Below are 15377 nucleotides of genomic sequence, written 5' to 3'. Positions count from 1 at the left end.
TCCTTCCTCAAAAGCCATTCCCCTCTTTCCCAATGCCCCTTTTACCCCATCCATCCATCTCATCCTTGGTCACCCCCTCATATTTCTTATAATCATCATAATGTATGCTTCATGTGAATGTACTTTTTAAAATAAAATATCATCAGTACCATATATTTTCTTTTGTTTTTACTGCCCTTCTTTTTTCATGAATAGTGTGATGTACCAATAGATAAGTGTTGGTTATGCAAAACAACATTTGTTTACCAGTGTACCATGACATGCCAACAACAATTGTTTAAATATTCAAGTACTGGTTACTTATAGCTAAACTACAGAAGGCTATATATTTGGTAAGATTGTTAATATGAAGAAACAGGTTACCAGTATAGTAAATCTGGTCTACAAAATAAGTCTCCATATATATGAGTGCAGGAGGTTTGAGCTATAGGAGTCTAGGGTGAGCTCAATGCACACTCCCAGCTAACCCTGTATTTACCTAGTTGTATTTACCTAGTTGTATTTTACGGGAAGGGGAGCTATGCTCGTGGTCTCCCGTCTTCATATCTCATTTTATCTAAACTATTTTTAAATTCATGTATTGTTTTTGCACACACCACTTTCTCATCTAACTTGTTCCAACTGTCTATTACTCTTTTTATTTTCTTTCCGTGTCCTCTTGTATTTCTGTCATCCCATTTTATCAGATTCTCTCCATCAGTAATTTCTATGCCTTTCATGATTCTGTAAATAGCTATCAAATCTCCTCTCTCTCTTCTTTGCTCTAGTGTCTGTAGTTCAAGTTTTTGTAGTCTCTCTTCATATGATAGTTTTGAGAGTGTTGGTGCCAATTTTGTAATTGCTCTTTGTATTCTTTCAAGTTTTTTTATACATTTTTTTGTACTTGGTGACCATATCGTTGCTGCATATTCCAATCTTGGTCTTATCAGGGTGATTAGGATTTTCCTCACCATTTCTTCATCCATGTATGTAAATGCCACTTTGATTGTTCTTATTAAATTATAAGTTTCTCCAAAAATCTTATTTATATGTTTCTCAGGTGACATATTATTCATAACAATGACTCCCAGGTCCTTCTCATTTTCTACTTTTTTTATTCCTTCTTCTCCAGAATTATATGATCCTGTTATTCTGTTTTTGCTTTTTCCAATTTCCATTATACTACACTTTTTTGTATTGAACTCCATCTCCCACTTCCTACTCCATTCCTGTACTTTATTTAGATCTCTCTGTAGTGATTCACAATCCTCTTCAGTTTTCACTCTTTTCAGCAGTTTTGCATCATCTGCAAAGAAGCTCATATAGCTTTCAATTCCTTCATCCATATCATTAATATATATAGCAAACATTATTGGGGCCAGAACTGTTCCCTGCGGGACACCGCTTATTACTTCATTCCATTTTGAGTGCTGGTCTCTTATCACTACTCTCATTTTTTTTCTTGCAAAAAGTCTTCCATCCAATTTAGCAATTTACCTTGTATTCCTCCTTCAGATTCTAATTTCTTAAGCAACTTCTTATGTGGTACTTTGCCAAAAGCTTTTTTTAGGTCTAGAAATGCACAATCAGCCCATCCATCTCTTTCTTGTATTATATCTATTAGCCTTGAATAGAAACATATTAAATTGGTGACGCATGATCGTCCTTGTCTGAATCCAAATTGCCTTGGATTTAGTACGTTGTTTTTTTCCAAGTATTTTACCCATCTACTTTTGATAATTCTTTCACAAATTTTTGCTATTGTACTTGTTAGAGAGACTGGTCTATAGTTGGTAGGTTCTTCTTTATTTCCTCCTTTATATATAGATACTATATTTGCTTTTTTCCAATCTTCTGGAACTTTTCCTTTCAAGGAACTGCTTATTATGCTATGTATTTTGTCTGCCAGTTCATTCCTGCATTCTTTCAGAATCCAGTTTGCTATTTCATCTGGTCCATGCGATTTTCTGACATCAAGATTACTCAAGTGTATCAATATTTCATTCTTTGATACTTCTATTTCTTCTATAGGGGGGACTTTCTCTTTCCATTCAATCTCTTCAGGTTGTATGTTCTCCCTTGTAAACACTGATTTAAAATGTTTGTTCATAATTTCCGCCATTTCCATTTCCTCAGTGTATTCAACTCCCCCTTGTCTTAATTTCTCCAAGTCCTGTTTGTTTTTCAGTTTATTGTTTACAAATCTGTAGAATAGTTTTGGTTGATCTTTACATTTTTCTATGACGTCTTTTTCATATTTTCTCTTTTCCTCTCTGCACGTTTGTACATATTCATTTCTATAACCGGTATATATTTTCCATTTTTCAGATCTTCTGTCTTTTTTCCATCTAGTCCAGGCTTTGTCTCTTTTGTCTTTTAACTCCCTACAACTTTTGTTGTACCAGCATTTTACATGTTCTTTTTCTTGTTTTTGTCTTGGGACATACTTTTCCACTCCTTTTTTGTAAATTTTTGTCAAAATATTCCATTTCTCTTCCACTGATGTTTCTTCTTTGTATATTTCTTCCCAGTTTTCTTGTTGAAAGAATTCTCTTATTTTATCAAAGTTTGTTTTTTCATACATCATTCTTCCTTTTCTATATTGTTCATTTCTTTTCATATATTTTTCTTCATTAAGTTCCAGTTCAATCAATATGTGGTCACTTTTACCTATTGGTGTTTTATATTCAATCTTGTCCACTATTCTAGGTTCAGATGTAATTAATAAGTCTAGTCTTGATGGTTCTTCATTTCTATACCTAGTGTTCTCCTGTATCCATTGTGTCATTGTGTGGTCAATAATCATCTCAAGTAGAGCGTTTCCCCATGAGTCGTCTCCACCCTTTACTGTCATTTCTTCCCAGCAGATTTCTTTGCAATTAAAGTCGCCCATCATAACTATTCTTCCTCCCTCTTCCATTATCTTGTTTAATGTTATCTTTGTGTCCTCTAACATACTTTTATGTTCACTCTCCTCCCATGAGGCTGTTTTTGGAGGCACATAATTTATCACAAATTTTCTGCTCTTCTTATCTCTGTCTTCCACTTCTATCATAATCATCTCTACTGTATTCTTTCCATATATGACACCTTTCATGTTTATATCCTTCTTAGTCAGGAACACAACTCCACCCCCTTGCTTTTTCTCTCTGTTTCTAATCCAATAATTGTATGCATCATGTCCTACACTGTTGGGTGGTAGTGGGCCTTTTAATTTTGTTTCTACAATTCCCATTATGTCCGGTTCTTTTTCCTTCAAATAATCATTCAGCTCATTCAATCCTGTTATTAATCCATCTATATTTGTGTAAGACACTCTTAGTTTTCTGCCACTTCCATTGTGTTCTCTGTTTCCCTTATGTTTTTCTTTTGTATGTCGAACTTCCTTAGTTTCATATTCACTACTCTCCAATAGAATCTCTCTTTCTCTGACTCCATTCTGTTCTCGTTTTTTGCCTTAGCTTCCAGTCTTTTCTGCTTTTCTTCCTCTCTTTCCTCTTTATTCATTTCCTTTTTTATCCATACCTTTTTATATTGTTCACTTGTTGCTAGTTTCCCTGTTTTGGATAAGATATTCTCTGCCGTTGTTTGTGACTTGAATTTAATCTTAATTGGTCTGGTCTTATCTGTGCTATACTTTCCAAGTCTAAATTTCTCTTCGATTTGTTTCATAATTTCTGGTTCATCTTCCTGAACTGACTCTAGTAATTGGCTTACTTTTTCATTTTCCTCTTTGATTCTTGTGGTTCTATCTGGGTTGTGTTTCTCTTCCATTCCTAATATAATTATACATTTCTTCTTGTCTGCTAAATCCCTTACTATATTCTCCTTTTGTCTCATCACTTTAATAACTGAGTCTTCAGTATGTTCTTTCAATTGCTGTTTGACTATGTCAGTGAATGAAACCTTATTTCCTTCTTGGGATGCTTTCCAGTTCTTAGCTTCTTTAGCTATTGTCTCTCTGTTTTCTTTACTATTCTTCTTCAATTCCTCATTCTCCACCTTTACATCTCTTAACTGTCTTTTTAGGTCTTCTATTTCATCAGTTAAGTTTTTATTCGCCTTTTCTAGTTCTTCCAATCTTTCAACCCTTTGTAAAATGGTGTTCATATGACCGAACCTACGCTCCAAGTCCTCGATCACCTTATCAACCTTCTCCTCTAGTCTTGTCAGTCGGGGGGGGTTTGTGTCCCCCCCACCCTCTTTAAATCCCTTGAAAATATTCTCATCACTTTCTACTGTATTGCTCCTATCTATACTTCTAATCTTTACATTCTTATTAGACATTTCGTCGTCTTCCAGTTGGGCTTGCGGTCGTTTGTTTACTTTTCGGCGGTCTGCTTGGGCCAAGTCCTCTACTTCCTCATTTCCTTCCATTTCCCCAGCAATCCCTCCCCTTCTCCTCTTTCCTTACTTTCCCACTACCCCACGAGCAATTTCCCCCCACCCTGTAAATACAAAAAGGCACTTCTCTTTGCGTTGGGATCCACAATCGGCACTTTTCTTCAGAACGTTCTTCAAGCCGTCCGTTCGTTGAAAGTGTGTGTGTGTGTGTGTGTGTATTCACCTAGTTGTATCTTATGGGCCAAGAGCTATGATCGTAGTGACCAGCTTTTGTGTCTTTCAGCATCCAGTTTGATCTTAAATTCTTGTACTGTATAGTTTTTGGATTTACTGTTTCCTCATTACATTTGTTCCAGATATCCACTCTGTGTGGGAAACTATTCTTTTTCAGATCTCTTCTGTAACTATCCTTTTTAATTTTTTATCCATGTCCTCTTGTTTTTCTTTTATCCCACTTTAGTAAATCATCTCTATCAAGGACTTCCATCCCTTTCATAATTCTGAAGTGGTTAGTAGATCTCCTCTTTCTCTTCTTTGTTCCGGGGTTGGTAGTCTGAGTTTGGCCAATCTTTGTTCATATGTCAATTTGGAGAGTGTTGATGCCATCTTTGTCATTGCTCTTTGAATTCTTTCTAATTTCTTTATGTTCTTTTTAGTACTGGGTGTCCATAGTGTAGCAGCATACTCTAATCTTGGTCTTATCAATGTAACTAATATTTTCTTTACCATTTCTTCATCCAGGTAGTCAAAGGCCACTTTCATTGATCTTAGTAAATTGAAAGTTTCTCCCACTATTCTGTTGATATGTTTGTCTGGTGCCATGTCATTGCCGATAGTTACTCCTAGGTCCCTTTCTGAGTTGACTTTTTCTACTTCCTTTATACCAATTTTATATTGTCCTGATATTCCATTTTTGCTTTTTCTAAATTCTATTATACTACATTTCTTGATGTTGAAGTTCACTTCACACTTTTGACTCCATTCCCAGACTTTGTCCAGGTCTTTTTGTAGTGATATACAATGTTCCTCTGTATTTACTCTCTTTAGTAGTTTTGCACCATTTGCAAAGAAGTTCATATAACATTCCACATCTTCTTCCATGTCATTTATATATATGGCAAACATTATCTGAGCCAGTACAGAACCTTGTGGGACTCCATTTATCATTTCTTCCCAGGTCGAGTTCTTCTCTCTAAGTACTACCCTCATTTTTCTCCCGTTCAAGAAATCTTTCATCCATTCCAGTAACTTTCCTTGTACTCCATCTATTGTTTAGATTTTTCTTAGCAGCTTTTTGTGTGGTACTTTATCAAATGCTTTTTATAAATCTAAGAGGGCATAATCTGCCCATCCGTCCCTTTCTTGTATTACAGTATTTCTATTAGCCTCAAGTAAAAGCAAATCAAGTTTGTGGCACATGGCCTTCTGTGTCTAAATCCAAAATGTCTTGGATTTAGTATATTCTCTTTCAATTGTTTAATCCATTTACTTTTGATAACTTTTTCACATATTTTTGTTATTGTATTTGTAAGGGAGATCAGTCTATAGTTGGTTGGATTTTTTTTTGTCCTTCACTTTGTATATTGGTACAATATTTGCATTTTTCCAATCTTGTGATACTTTTCCTTCTTTGAGTGAGAAATTAATTATCTTGTGTAATTTGTCCTTGTTATAGTTCATCTACACATTCTTTCAACATCCAATTTGCAATTCCATCCGGGCTGTGTAACTTTCTGACGTCAAGGTTTATTATTTGGTCCCTTATTTCTTTCTGTGTCACTGTTATTTCTTTCATTGGGGGGATCTTACTTTCTGTCCTTCCTCCCAGTTTGTGAATTTTCAATTGTGAATACAGATTTAAAATGTTTGATCATAATTTCAGCCATTTCTACATCATCTATATATTCATTATTTCCTTCATGCAGTTTCACTATTTCATGCTTATCTTTTAGTTTATCATTTACATACCTGTAGAATAGCTTAGGTTGGTCCTTGCATTTTTCTATTATGTCCTTTTCATAGTTTCTTTTTTCTTTCCTGCATATTTTTACATATTCATTTCTTAGTTTGATGTATATTTGCCATTTGGTCTTTTTTTTTTTATCTTTTCCAGGCTTTGTCTCTTCTATCTTTAGCCTCACTATACTTTTTGTTATACAGCACTTTATGTACACCTGTCCTTGTGTCTTCTTGTTATGTATTTGTCTGTTCCCTCCTTGTAATTTTCTTTTAATATGTTCCATTTCTCTTCCATCTTTGTTTCTTATGAGTGATCTTCCCTAATATCCGTTCAGTGACTTCTCCCCATGCTTTTCTTACCAGTTAAAATGTGCTCCCTTATCCATTTTCTTCACTTCAACTGAGGATGCAAAAAGATCTGCTGCAAAATGTCTTGATGTCTATTTTGTTCTGCTTTAATTTCTTGTATTTTGTTTGTTGTGTTCTGTATTTTTGTGGTATTAATAATCTTTGTGTTTCCTGAGTCTTGGAAATTTGATTCATTCTCTCTCTAATTTTCAAAAGCTTGAGAGCTCACAAAAAAGTTTGCTGTCATTTTTAACAAGATATGTCTTAGAGAGAATTCCTGCCATGTTTTACCAATATATATATATATATATATATATATTATATATATATATATATATATATATATATATATATATATTATATATATATATATATATATATATATATATATATATATATATATATATATATATATAAATCTGATGAACTTCTCTATAAATTTTATTCTGACAAATGCTAAGCTTATTCTAATGGACAACCCCCTGAATGAACTGAAGAATTAATTTTTTTTCAACATGGCAATCCCTTTAAAGATTATGTTCTAGCTTATGTGGATTCCATTCAGCTAAGTATAAGACTCAGAATAAAGTGAGGTCTTGAGAGATCAAAGTCCCATAACATTGTGAGTCTTCCCTTCTGCAGAATAAAAATATCTATCACTATAGCCCAAATAAAATATACAAACTTTAGTATACATACAGAACTAAACAGAGTTGACCCTGTACCCACAACCTCTTAGTTATGATACCCAGTAGTCCTCTATTTACATACATACATACATATGCCAAAGGCTTTTTCCCCCTTTCACGGGGGGTAGCCAAAAAGAAAAAGGCATAGAAATCACTCCCACCCATTTCATTTCTCATATATTCCACTCCTCTCCACCCTCCTCCCTCCCTCCTATCTTTGCACCTCCTGAATGATGGGTCATCCCTGCATCCTGTCCACTGCCCTGGGTCAGAAGCAGTGTCGCAAGACACAGCACATCCACAGCAAGGCCTCTTCATGAATTCGGCGAACCCCCCCTCTCCATCCCCTCATGCAGGAAAGGAGAAGACGGGGAGAAGTCCCTTCGGGCTGTGTCAAATTTTTCTCATACATACTTCCTCAACCCCCATTCCCCACCCACTCCCCCTCACCCATCACAGCCTCATCTATACACAACCCTTCTTCATTCACCCCTATCTTCTGTCCTCTCCTGTCCTTCCTCTACAGACGGGGTCTATTTACATGCTCCTCAGTAATGTATCAAATGATCTATTCTATCTCTCCATCATTTCCTATATTATAATATACATTCCTGATGCTACATAAATGTGAAAATTAAATCCTAGTTCCACCCTTGATATGGATGCATACCCCTTCTGAGACACATATACACCAGGGATTTTCTGTGCAGGTGTTACACAATTGTTAATGGGTGGTACTCAATACCCCATACTGGAGTATTGATTGCATAGTGATGTGTACTTTGCATTTTAGAGGCTATTCTGGACCACCCTTACAGACCACAGCCACACAGTGGTCTATATTACTAGTAAGATCTCTACTCATACAGGAATGATGAGATGATTTTGTGCTACTGCTGTCTCTCCTTTACACAGTCCCCTTGAACCAATTCCACACCACTTCTATTCTCTGATCCCCATGTGACAGGAAAGGGGGGGAGGGGAATGCAGCCATTATATTCCCAAGCATGTTGTAGAAAGCAACCAAATAAAATGGAATGAAGGGATTAAGGATCCCCAATCTGCATTTATCTCCTATGAAATTCAAGGCATAAAAAGGTATAGGATGGTGCCTCTAAACAGAAACCTAGCAATTAAATGTGTGTGGATGTGGTATTGATGAGAGAAAAGGAAAATAAACTGGTAGTACATTCATCAGCAGAAAGATGAGTGTGCTAGCATGGAGTGAAACAAAACTGAAAGGTAAAGATCAATTAAAATTTGAGAGCTTGGTGGATAGGGCGTCAAGAATGGCAAAAAGGCAAAAGCAGTGAGGAGTGACACTGCTAGTTAGTAAGTGATGAGACACATTGTATGGCAAAGTGAAGAAAGAATAATGTGGGAAAAAGTGATATTGGGGTGGGAGATACAGGTGTATATGGAAGCATAGGGCTCTGGTAGTGAGAAAAATAAGGAGAAAAAAGCTGTAGTAAAGCCATAAAACTTGTTTAACAATTTTGATTAATCTCTTTACTTTAGATACACCCATTTTCATTTTTCCATATGTAAGGCTATGGTTTTTATCCTACTTAGGTGCAGGTTTCACATTAAAGGGGTTAAATGTGTGAAAAGTATAGATGGAAATAAAATAAATATTATATATACCAAAACAATGTACCAAAACTCTGACAATAGTTAAAATGCGATGCAAATAAAAAACCATGGCTTGAAATATGCCCTTCATACAGTGCAAGGTGGAACCTGTTATGCAACTGCACAAAGGCAATGTCATTAACCTATAAGGAGTCTGAAGATTCTACACTCATATATGAATAACAAGGCACTCTTATTTGAGGCCATGTGGTAGCTTGAAAATAAACAAATAACTTAATGAATCTCCACTATGTTATATGCTTAATCTGAAGACACTTTTTTGGTTATCACCAGGTAATTTTATTCAGCTAAAGGAGATTCCCTCCTATCTAAAGGGTAAGCAATAATTCATCAAACATAGGATCAAAATCATACAACATTAAGTTCAATAATAAAAAAAAGATAAAAAATGGCAACAAAGTATATCAACACAGGAAAAACCAATAATAATAAAATCTTCAGAGCAATACTGATTTCATGAAACATGCATGAATATTTGGATACAAGGAAGAACTAACTACTAGCACCTGACAACCTGTGAAAAATACAATGTGTAGTCAGTCATCCCTTTACATGGGGGAATAAAGCCTTTATATACTGACGAAGTTATGAGAACAAAGAATCAGTGATTATATATAAATGCAAATGGGGAAAACACAGGTGAAATTACTCAAATTGAGGCCTATATCACATGATACTTGGACATTTTTAAGTACAGCAATACACAATCTAAATAGTGACTGTTCTGACTAATGCTACATCAATTCATTCTTTGCAGAGGAAGTGGTCATACAGTCAGTCTGTTGCCTCAGGTCTCTCTTGCAGGTGACCCTGAGCTCCCAGGTAACTGACAACAGTCTCTGGGTAGACCCATAAGTCATTCAGAGAAGATAAATTGTGTTGTTATCTAGGGACTGTTAGTGTGAGGCATCATAGAATGAGGTTCCCTATTAATTCTATAGTGGTTCCATCTAGGACAATTTGAATCTGTGACTAGTTCTATCCTGTGTTGGTACTATTTCCATGCTGAATGGCATCCTGAATGAAAGCATACCAGTGTGGTTCTTACTTAACATGCTAGGGACTGATTTTTCTATGGGGGCTGATCTTTGGCAGTGATTGTTGATGGAGTATTGAGTATAGTAGTCTGTCTTGAAGAACTTCTTTAGTGATCTGAATGTGAATATGTTTTTGTATGGATGTACTGAAAGGAACTGGAGGCAGGTTGTTGTATATGTTGTAGTAAGCTGCTGGTGTGGTTCTTTTGTTTTGTTCTGCTGATGGTGCTTGAGTGGAATGTAGGACAAAAGGTCCCCAGACAAAATGTCCCCGGACAAAATGTCCTGAAATCTGCACCCCTGGGACAAAATGTCCCCAACGGCCTAGGTGGGTGGTCAAAATGTCCTCAATATATATATATATATTTTTTTATTTGTCAGATGTGTTTTACTTTATTCCTTTATATGTTTTTTGGGGAATTTTTGGTTTTTAACTTGATTTTTTTTATAGGCATACAATATAAGTCCAATAAAGCATAATTGTGTGCTATAATTGTACTCATAAGGTGCTTATCACACCCCCATTGCTTGGTGGCCAGCCCAACCTCTAGGCCATTTGTATTATATATTATACATGTCCTGTATTATATGTGATATGTATTATATATTATATGTGATATGTACTGTGATTTATCATCTTATATGATTTGTGAGATGTACTGTGATTCATCATTGTGATATCTAATAAAATATCAAATATCATATATCATTGTACTTTGTGTTTATATATTATATATGTCCTGTATTATATGTGATATGTATTATATATTATATGTGATATGTACTGTGATTTATCATCTTATATGATTTGTGAGATGTACTGTGATTCATCATTGTGATATTTAATAAAATATCAAATATCAAATATTATTGTACTTTGTGTTTATATATAGAGATTCTCCAGACTTTAAGGGTTATAAAACTACAATTAACTATAACCCAAAATGTATAAACAGTTGATAAAATCAATATTAGTTGAGACAAAATTGGGGACCTTTTGTCTTAAATATTGGGGACATTTTGTCCCGGGGGTGCAGATTTCAGGACGTTTTGTCAGGGGACATTTTGTCCGGGGACCTTTTGTCCGTTCACCGCTTGAGTGATGTAATGAGATGGGTGTGTGGTGCTTAGGGCTCTAGCACAGAATTGTGTTCCTGTCATTTTCATGTGATGTTCTATGGAGAGGATTTTTGTTTCTGTGTGTAAATGTCCAATGAGGGTAGTTTTGGTGAATCCTTTCAGCACTTCATTCTATATTATTGTAAGTTGTTTGTGTTTCTCTTGCTTACTGCTGGTAATTGTGCTATGTATATGTAGTTGAGGGTAGTTTTTATGAACTGGTAGAACATGGTTAATAGTTTCTTTCTATTGTCCAAAGTCAATGTTTGCAATGGATTTTAGCAGATTTATTTTCTAGTTAATTTTCACTGTCATATCTTTTGATATGTGGGCTGAAGGTCATATAAGCATTAAATGTGAAATCTAGAATCTTAGGGTTCTTTTCCAAAGGAAGGGTTTAACCATTTAATTTTACTATTGATTTTTTTTATTCATGGTTGTCTAGAGAGAGCAATGTCACCCTAGATTCAACTACACCCTGGAGAACTCCACTATACAATCTTTTTTATTCTAAGATTTAGTTGTTTTGGGATATTTTGCACTATTTTCCTGCTATGAAGTTAATTAACCATTTCTTGTCACTGATATAAATGTCTGTCCCAATTACCTTTTTAGACTAGCATGTGTCAAGGGACCTTGTCAATGCCTTGTTTATATCAATGGCTACCAAAACTACTCTTTCTGGTGGGACTTTCTTGTTAAATCCTTCCAGCATTTGTTGTAAAATATTTGTGAACAGAGTGTTCAGTGGAGGAGGTGGTCCCTAGACTGTGTTCTCTTGTAATTTGTGGAAGATATCAAGCATTTTATACATCTTTTCACAAGATAAGTATCTATAAATCTCCCACAGATCCTATGAGCTGATCAATCCTTATGAGAAAAAAAATACTTATAGTAAATGGAAACCTAAGGCTTTTCTTCTACCTTACTTCTTCAGTTGACCTCTTCCGGCATCAATGAACTCAGATCAACTACCTGGTAATCATGCACCCAGATTCCTTGTACAACTGGAAACCTTATGCATTAAGAAGATAATTATCAGTCATTCAACAGTTTCCTTAAATTTCTCTAACTGGAGAAAGAGAGAGATCTTGGGCTAAGTTCAAGAATAGCACCAGCCCCTCAGGTGCAAAACCAGGTGGAGGTGAAGCAATTCATATGCTAAGAACACGAACATTGAGAAGACAATTATCTTATATCCATGCTGCAGGATCACTACATGCAGGCACCAATCACTGGTCTCAAATAATTCACAAAGTTAATGAAATGGAACAGGGATGCTATGTGTAGAACTATAGCAAAACAAGGCCCTATATCATGGTGCCATACTTTGACTTGTGCAGTGTGGTAGGGGACAGGGATGATCCTTCACCCATGAAGTACTAAGATGGGAAAGACAACAAATGGATTTTGGAAGGATATTTTGGGTGGTTGTAGGCTTTGACTCATCCACTTATTGGAGGGGGAAAGGCCATTTGGTATATGTATATGTAACAACATAAAGGAATTTAAGTTTGATAAGTGGGAATATAGAGCAGGGACCCCATGAACATAGCTCAAACCCCATATACCACAATTAGGTAAATAAACAACTTACCTGAGGAGAGAAATAGTTATATGATCATGTTAAGATGAAAAAAAATTACCTAATAAAGGGTAGTATTTCTTCAAAAAGAGCAAAAGGACCTTCAAAAGATGTGGCATATGCATTTCAATACCAACTAATGCAATATGATAGGTATGGAGGAAAGCCATATGTGCCATTTAAATGTGGGAGAGAAGGTAATGAAAATTATAAAAAGAACAAGGAACTGGGTGTAACTACAATCAAAACTCTCATATTTGATAAGCACATAATAATAACTGTTGCCTAGAGTTTCACCAACTGGAGACTTATAGCCCCACAATGAATGGTGACAGTCCTTAGACATTCCAACAAATATCTTTACGAAGAAACCTTGGACTCTGTGTTGTATTTGTGTGCTGGTAGGTTTGAAAATTCTTTCTGATTCCCAGCAGTAAATGTTACCTGCCAAACAATCCAAGTGGATAGGGCAAAAATAACAGCTTCAGCTGTAGCTATGCACTTCCTAGCATAGGCTAAGCTCCTCAACATTTATTTGTATGGGACATTTTTTTATGTCTGGCTTATAGTTGTAGTAAGATGAAACAAGTAGTTGTCAGCTGATCTCTCTCTCTTTATGGGATAAGGAGGAAATAACTGAAATTGACAGGGAGAGACCTTGGGCATAATCCAGAGACCAAATTGGTTCCTCAGGGCTGCACCCTCTAACAGCAGGGAGGATATAGATAGGTTTTTGAAGATGAGTGGCAGGAAGATGATTTTCTTTGCTGTCCATCATGCAGTACCACCATTTGCAGGTAGCCATTATATGTCCCCTTGATAAACACATAAACATCAATGTTAAGAGAGCTTATATATGGTGAACTAACACAACATATGACTATACATTTTCAATGTGCAACCAGATTTTTTCTCTCCAGTGCATGGACAAAAGTTGCAAACTAGAAAGCAAAATTAAAGTGAGAAATATCTAGTAGAGGGGTTCTCAACCTGGGGTTTGTGAACCCACAGGGGTTCACAGGATGATTTACAGGGGTACTAAGATGACTAGCAAAAGATTACTTAAACAATCAAATCTGCAGAGAGAGAAAATGAGCACATGTGTAGTATTACTGTACTTTGTTTTTTATGTTAGAGCTTAACTGATGAATAAAGTCATTAAAATTTGAACCATTAGATATTCACTGTGGTACCATTGTATATCTAATTAGTTTTGATATATTACCATTCTATATTCTGTGTCAGGTCAATGAGGGTATGGGTTGATGGTTGAGAACCCTTGATCTACTAGAAATAAAAATTCAATAGTATACATAATGCTGTCTACTTGGGGGTCCAGATAAGTCTTCATCATCATACTCACCTTGAGTTTGTACTTATCTAACTGCTCCTTCATAAGAGTTGCAAGAGAAAGCATCATAGCACAGGGAACAGCTGAGTCAGTGGCTCCAATGAATTTTATGTCCGCAAAGTATTTGGAATCATAGTGGCAGGCAAGAACAAGATGCCGGGGTGCATCTGGATCCAAGGTTGAAACTATATTGGTGAAGGTCTTCTTGCCATGTGGAGTTTTGTCTTGAAATGAATGAAACTCAACTGACCATCCCAAATTTTTCATTGTATCACCAATGTGCTGAGTAAGGAAATAAAACATATGAGACAAAAGAATACAGTATATGGAAAACAAGTTCATAAAACCATGAATAAATCATATAAAATATCTATTGAAAAAAGGGAAAAAATAACTGTAATTTTGACCATTAAATTCCCACAATGCACTAATTGTGAAATGTCATAGAAAGTAAACTTGGCAGTAACCACATATCACTATGTGGCAGAAATGAATAAATTTAATCTAGTTATGAATATTTTTAAACCTTTTGGGCAAAGTAAATTCACTCAAAATTAAACATACCCTTTTCAGTACATACTGCACAACCATAAACTATATAATTAGATGTGGTGCACCAAAACACAACCATAATTATCACTGAATAACAACTTTTATTTGTTGTAAATATTTTCATTACAAATGAGGAATATATTTCCCGGAAGACTATTATGTAAAGCTTTATATTTTTCACCAATAAGTCACCAAATAGAAATTACCACAAAACCATTCTTTACTGGTATATTTCATAATGAGCAAATATTAGTTTCTAGAATCAAGTGGCTAATGTAAAATCTGTGATGACTTTGATTGTGACAGATCATAGTGGTTAACATCAGATAATTCTATTTGGCAGATGGATAGATACCAAGTTAACAAAGGGATTCTCATTTCATTAAGAACTCCTCCTGTCACCGAGACAAAATGCCTTAGAACAAAATCTATTATGTATGCCATTAAAGGCAATGACCCACCTTTTGCACTTGGGCATGGCTTGGCGTATCAGGCACACGTGGTATAAGGATTGGATCAAGAAGTCTCTTGAAAAGCCTTGGGTCCTTCATCATGGCAAGAGCTTGGAGGTCAAAGTCGCCTACTCCAGAACCTCTGTGTGAGTTCTGTGTGGAGGAAAAATAAGTGTTATTCACATATTAATAATCAGATACCAATCAATGATTATACTGCCCCAGCTCTCTCTTGCAGGAGACCTGCAGTCCTAAGAAAGAAGTATCTCTTGGTGGAGGTGTGGGATTTTGATACTGGTTGGATGGTTG

The 15377-nt window shown here is 35.6% G+C and overlaps 1 protein-coding gene across 2 annotated transcripts in view; it reads right to left on the bottom strand.

Annotated features, from left to right (window-relative positions):
- The window catches only part of LOC143024163 (glutaminyl-peptide cyclotransferase-like), a 107119-nt gene that overhangs the window by 27426 nt on the left and 64316 nt on the right, over nt 1-15377 (bottom strand). For both annotated transcript variants that reach the window (XM_076182962.1, XM_076182963.1), the window contains exons 2-3: nt 15078-15221; nt 14077-14346 (exon numbers count right to left, since the gene is read on the bottom strand). In XM_076182962.1, coding sequence (XP_076039077.1) covers nt 14077-14346; nt 15078-15221 — 414 coding nt within the window. The remainder of the gene's footprint in view (nt 1-14076; nt 14347-15077; nt 15222-15377) is intronic.

The sequence above is a fragment of the Oratosquilla oratoria genome, chromosome 3, assembly GCF_046742065.1.
Source record: "Oratosquilla oratoria isolate Oo_2021 chromosome 3, ASM4674206v1, whole genome shotgun sequence".
Classification (NCBI taxonomy): domain Eukaryota; kingdom Metazoa; phylum Arthropoda; class Malacostraca; order Stomatopoda; family Squillidae; genus Oratosquilla; species Oratosquilla oratoria.
This window is presented reverse-complemented; position numbering and strand designations above follow the sequence as displayed.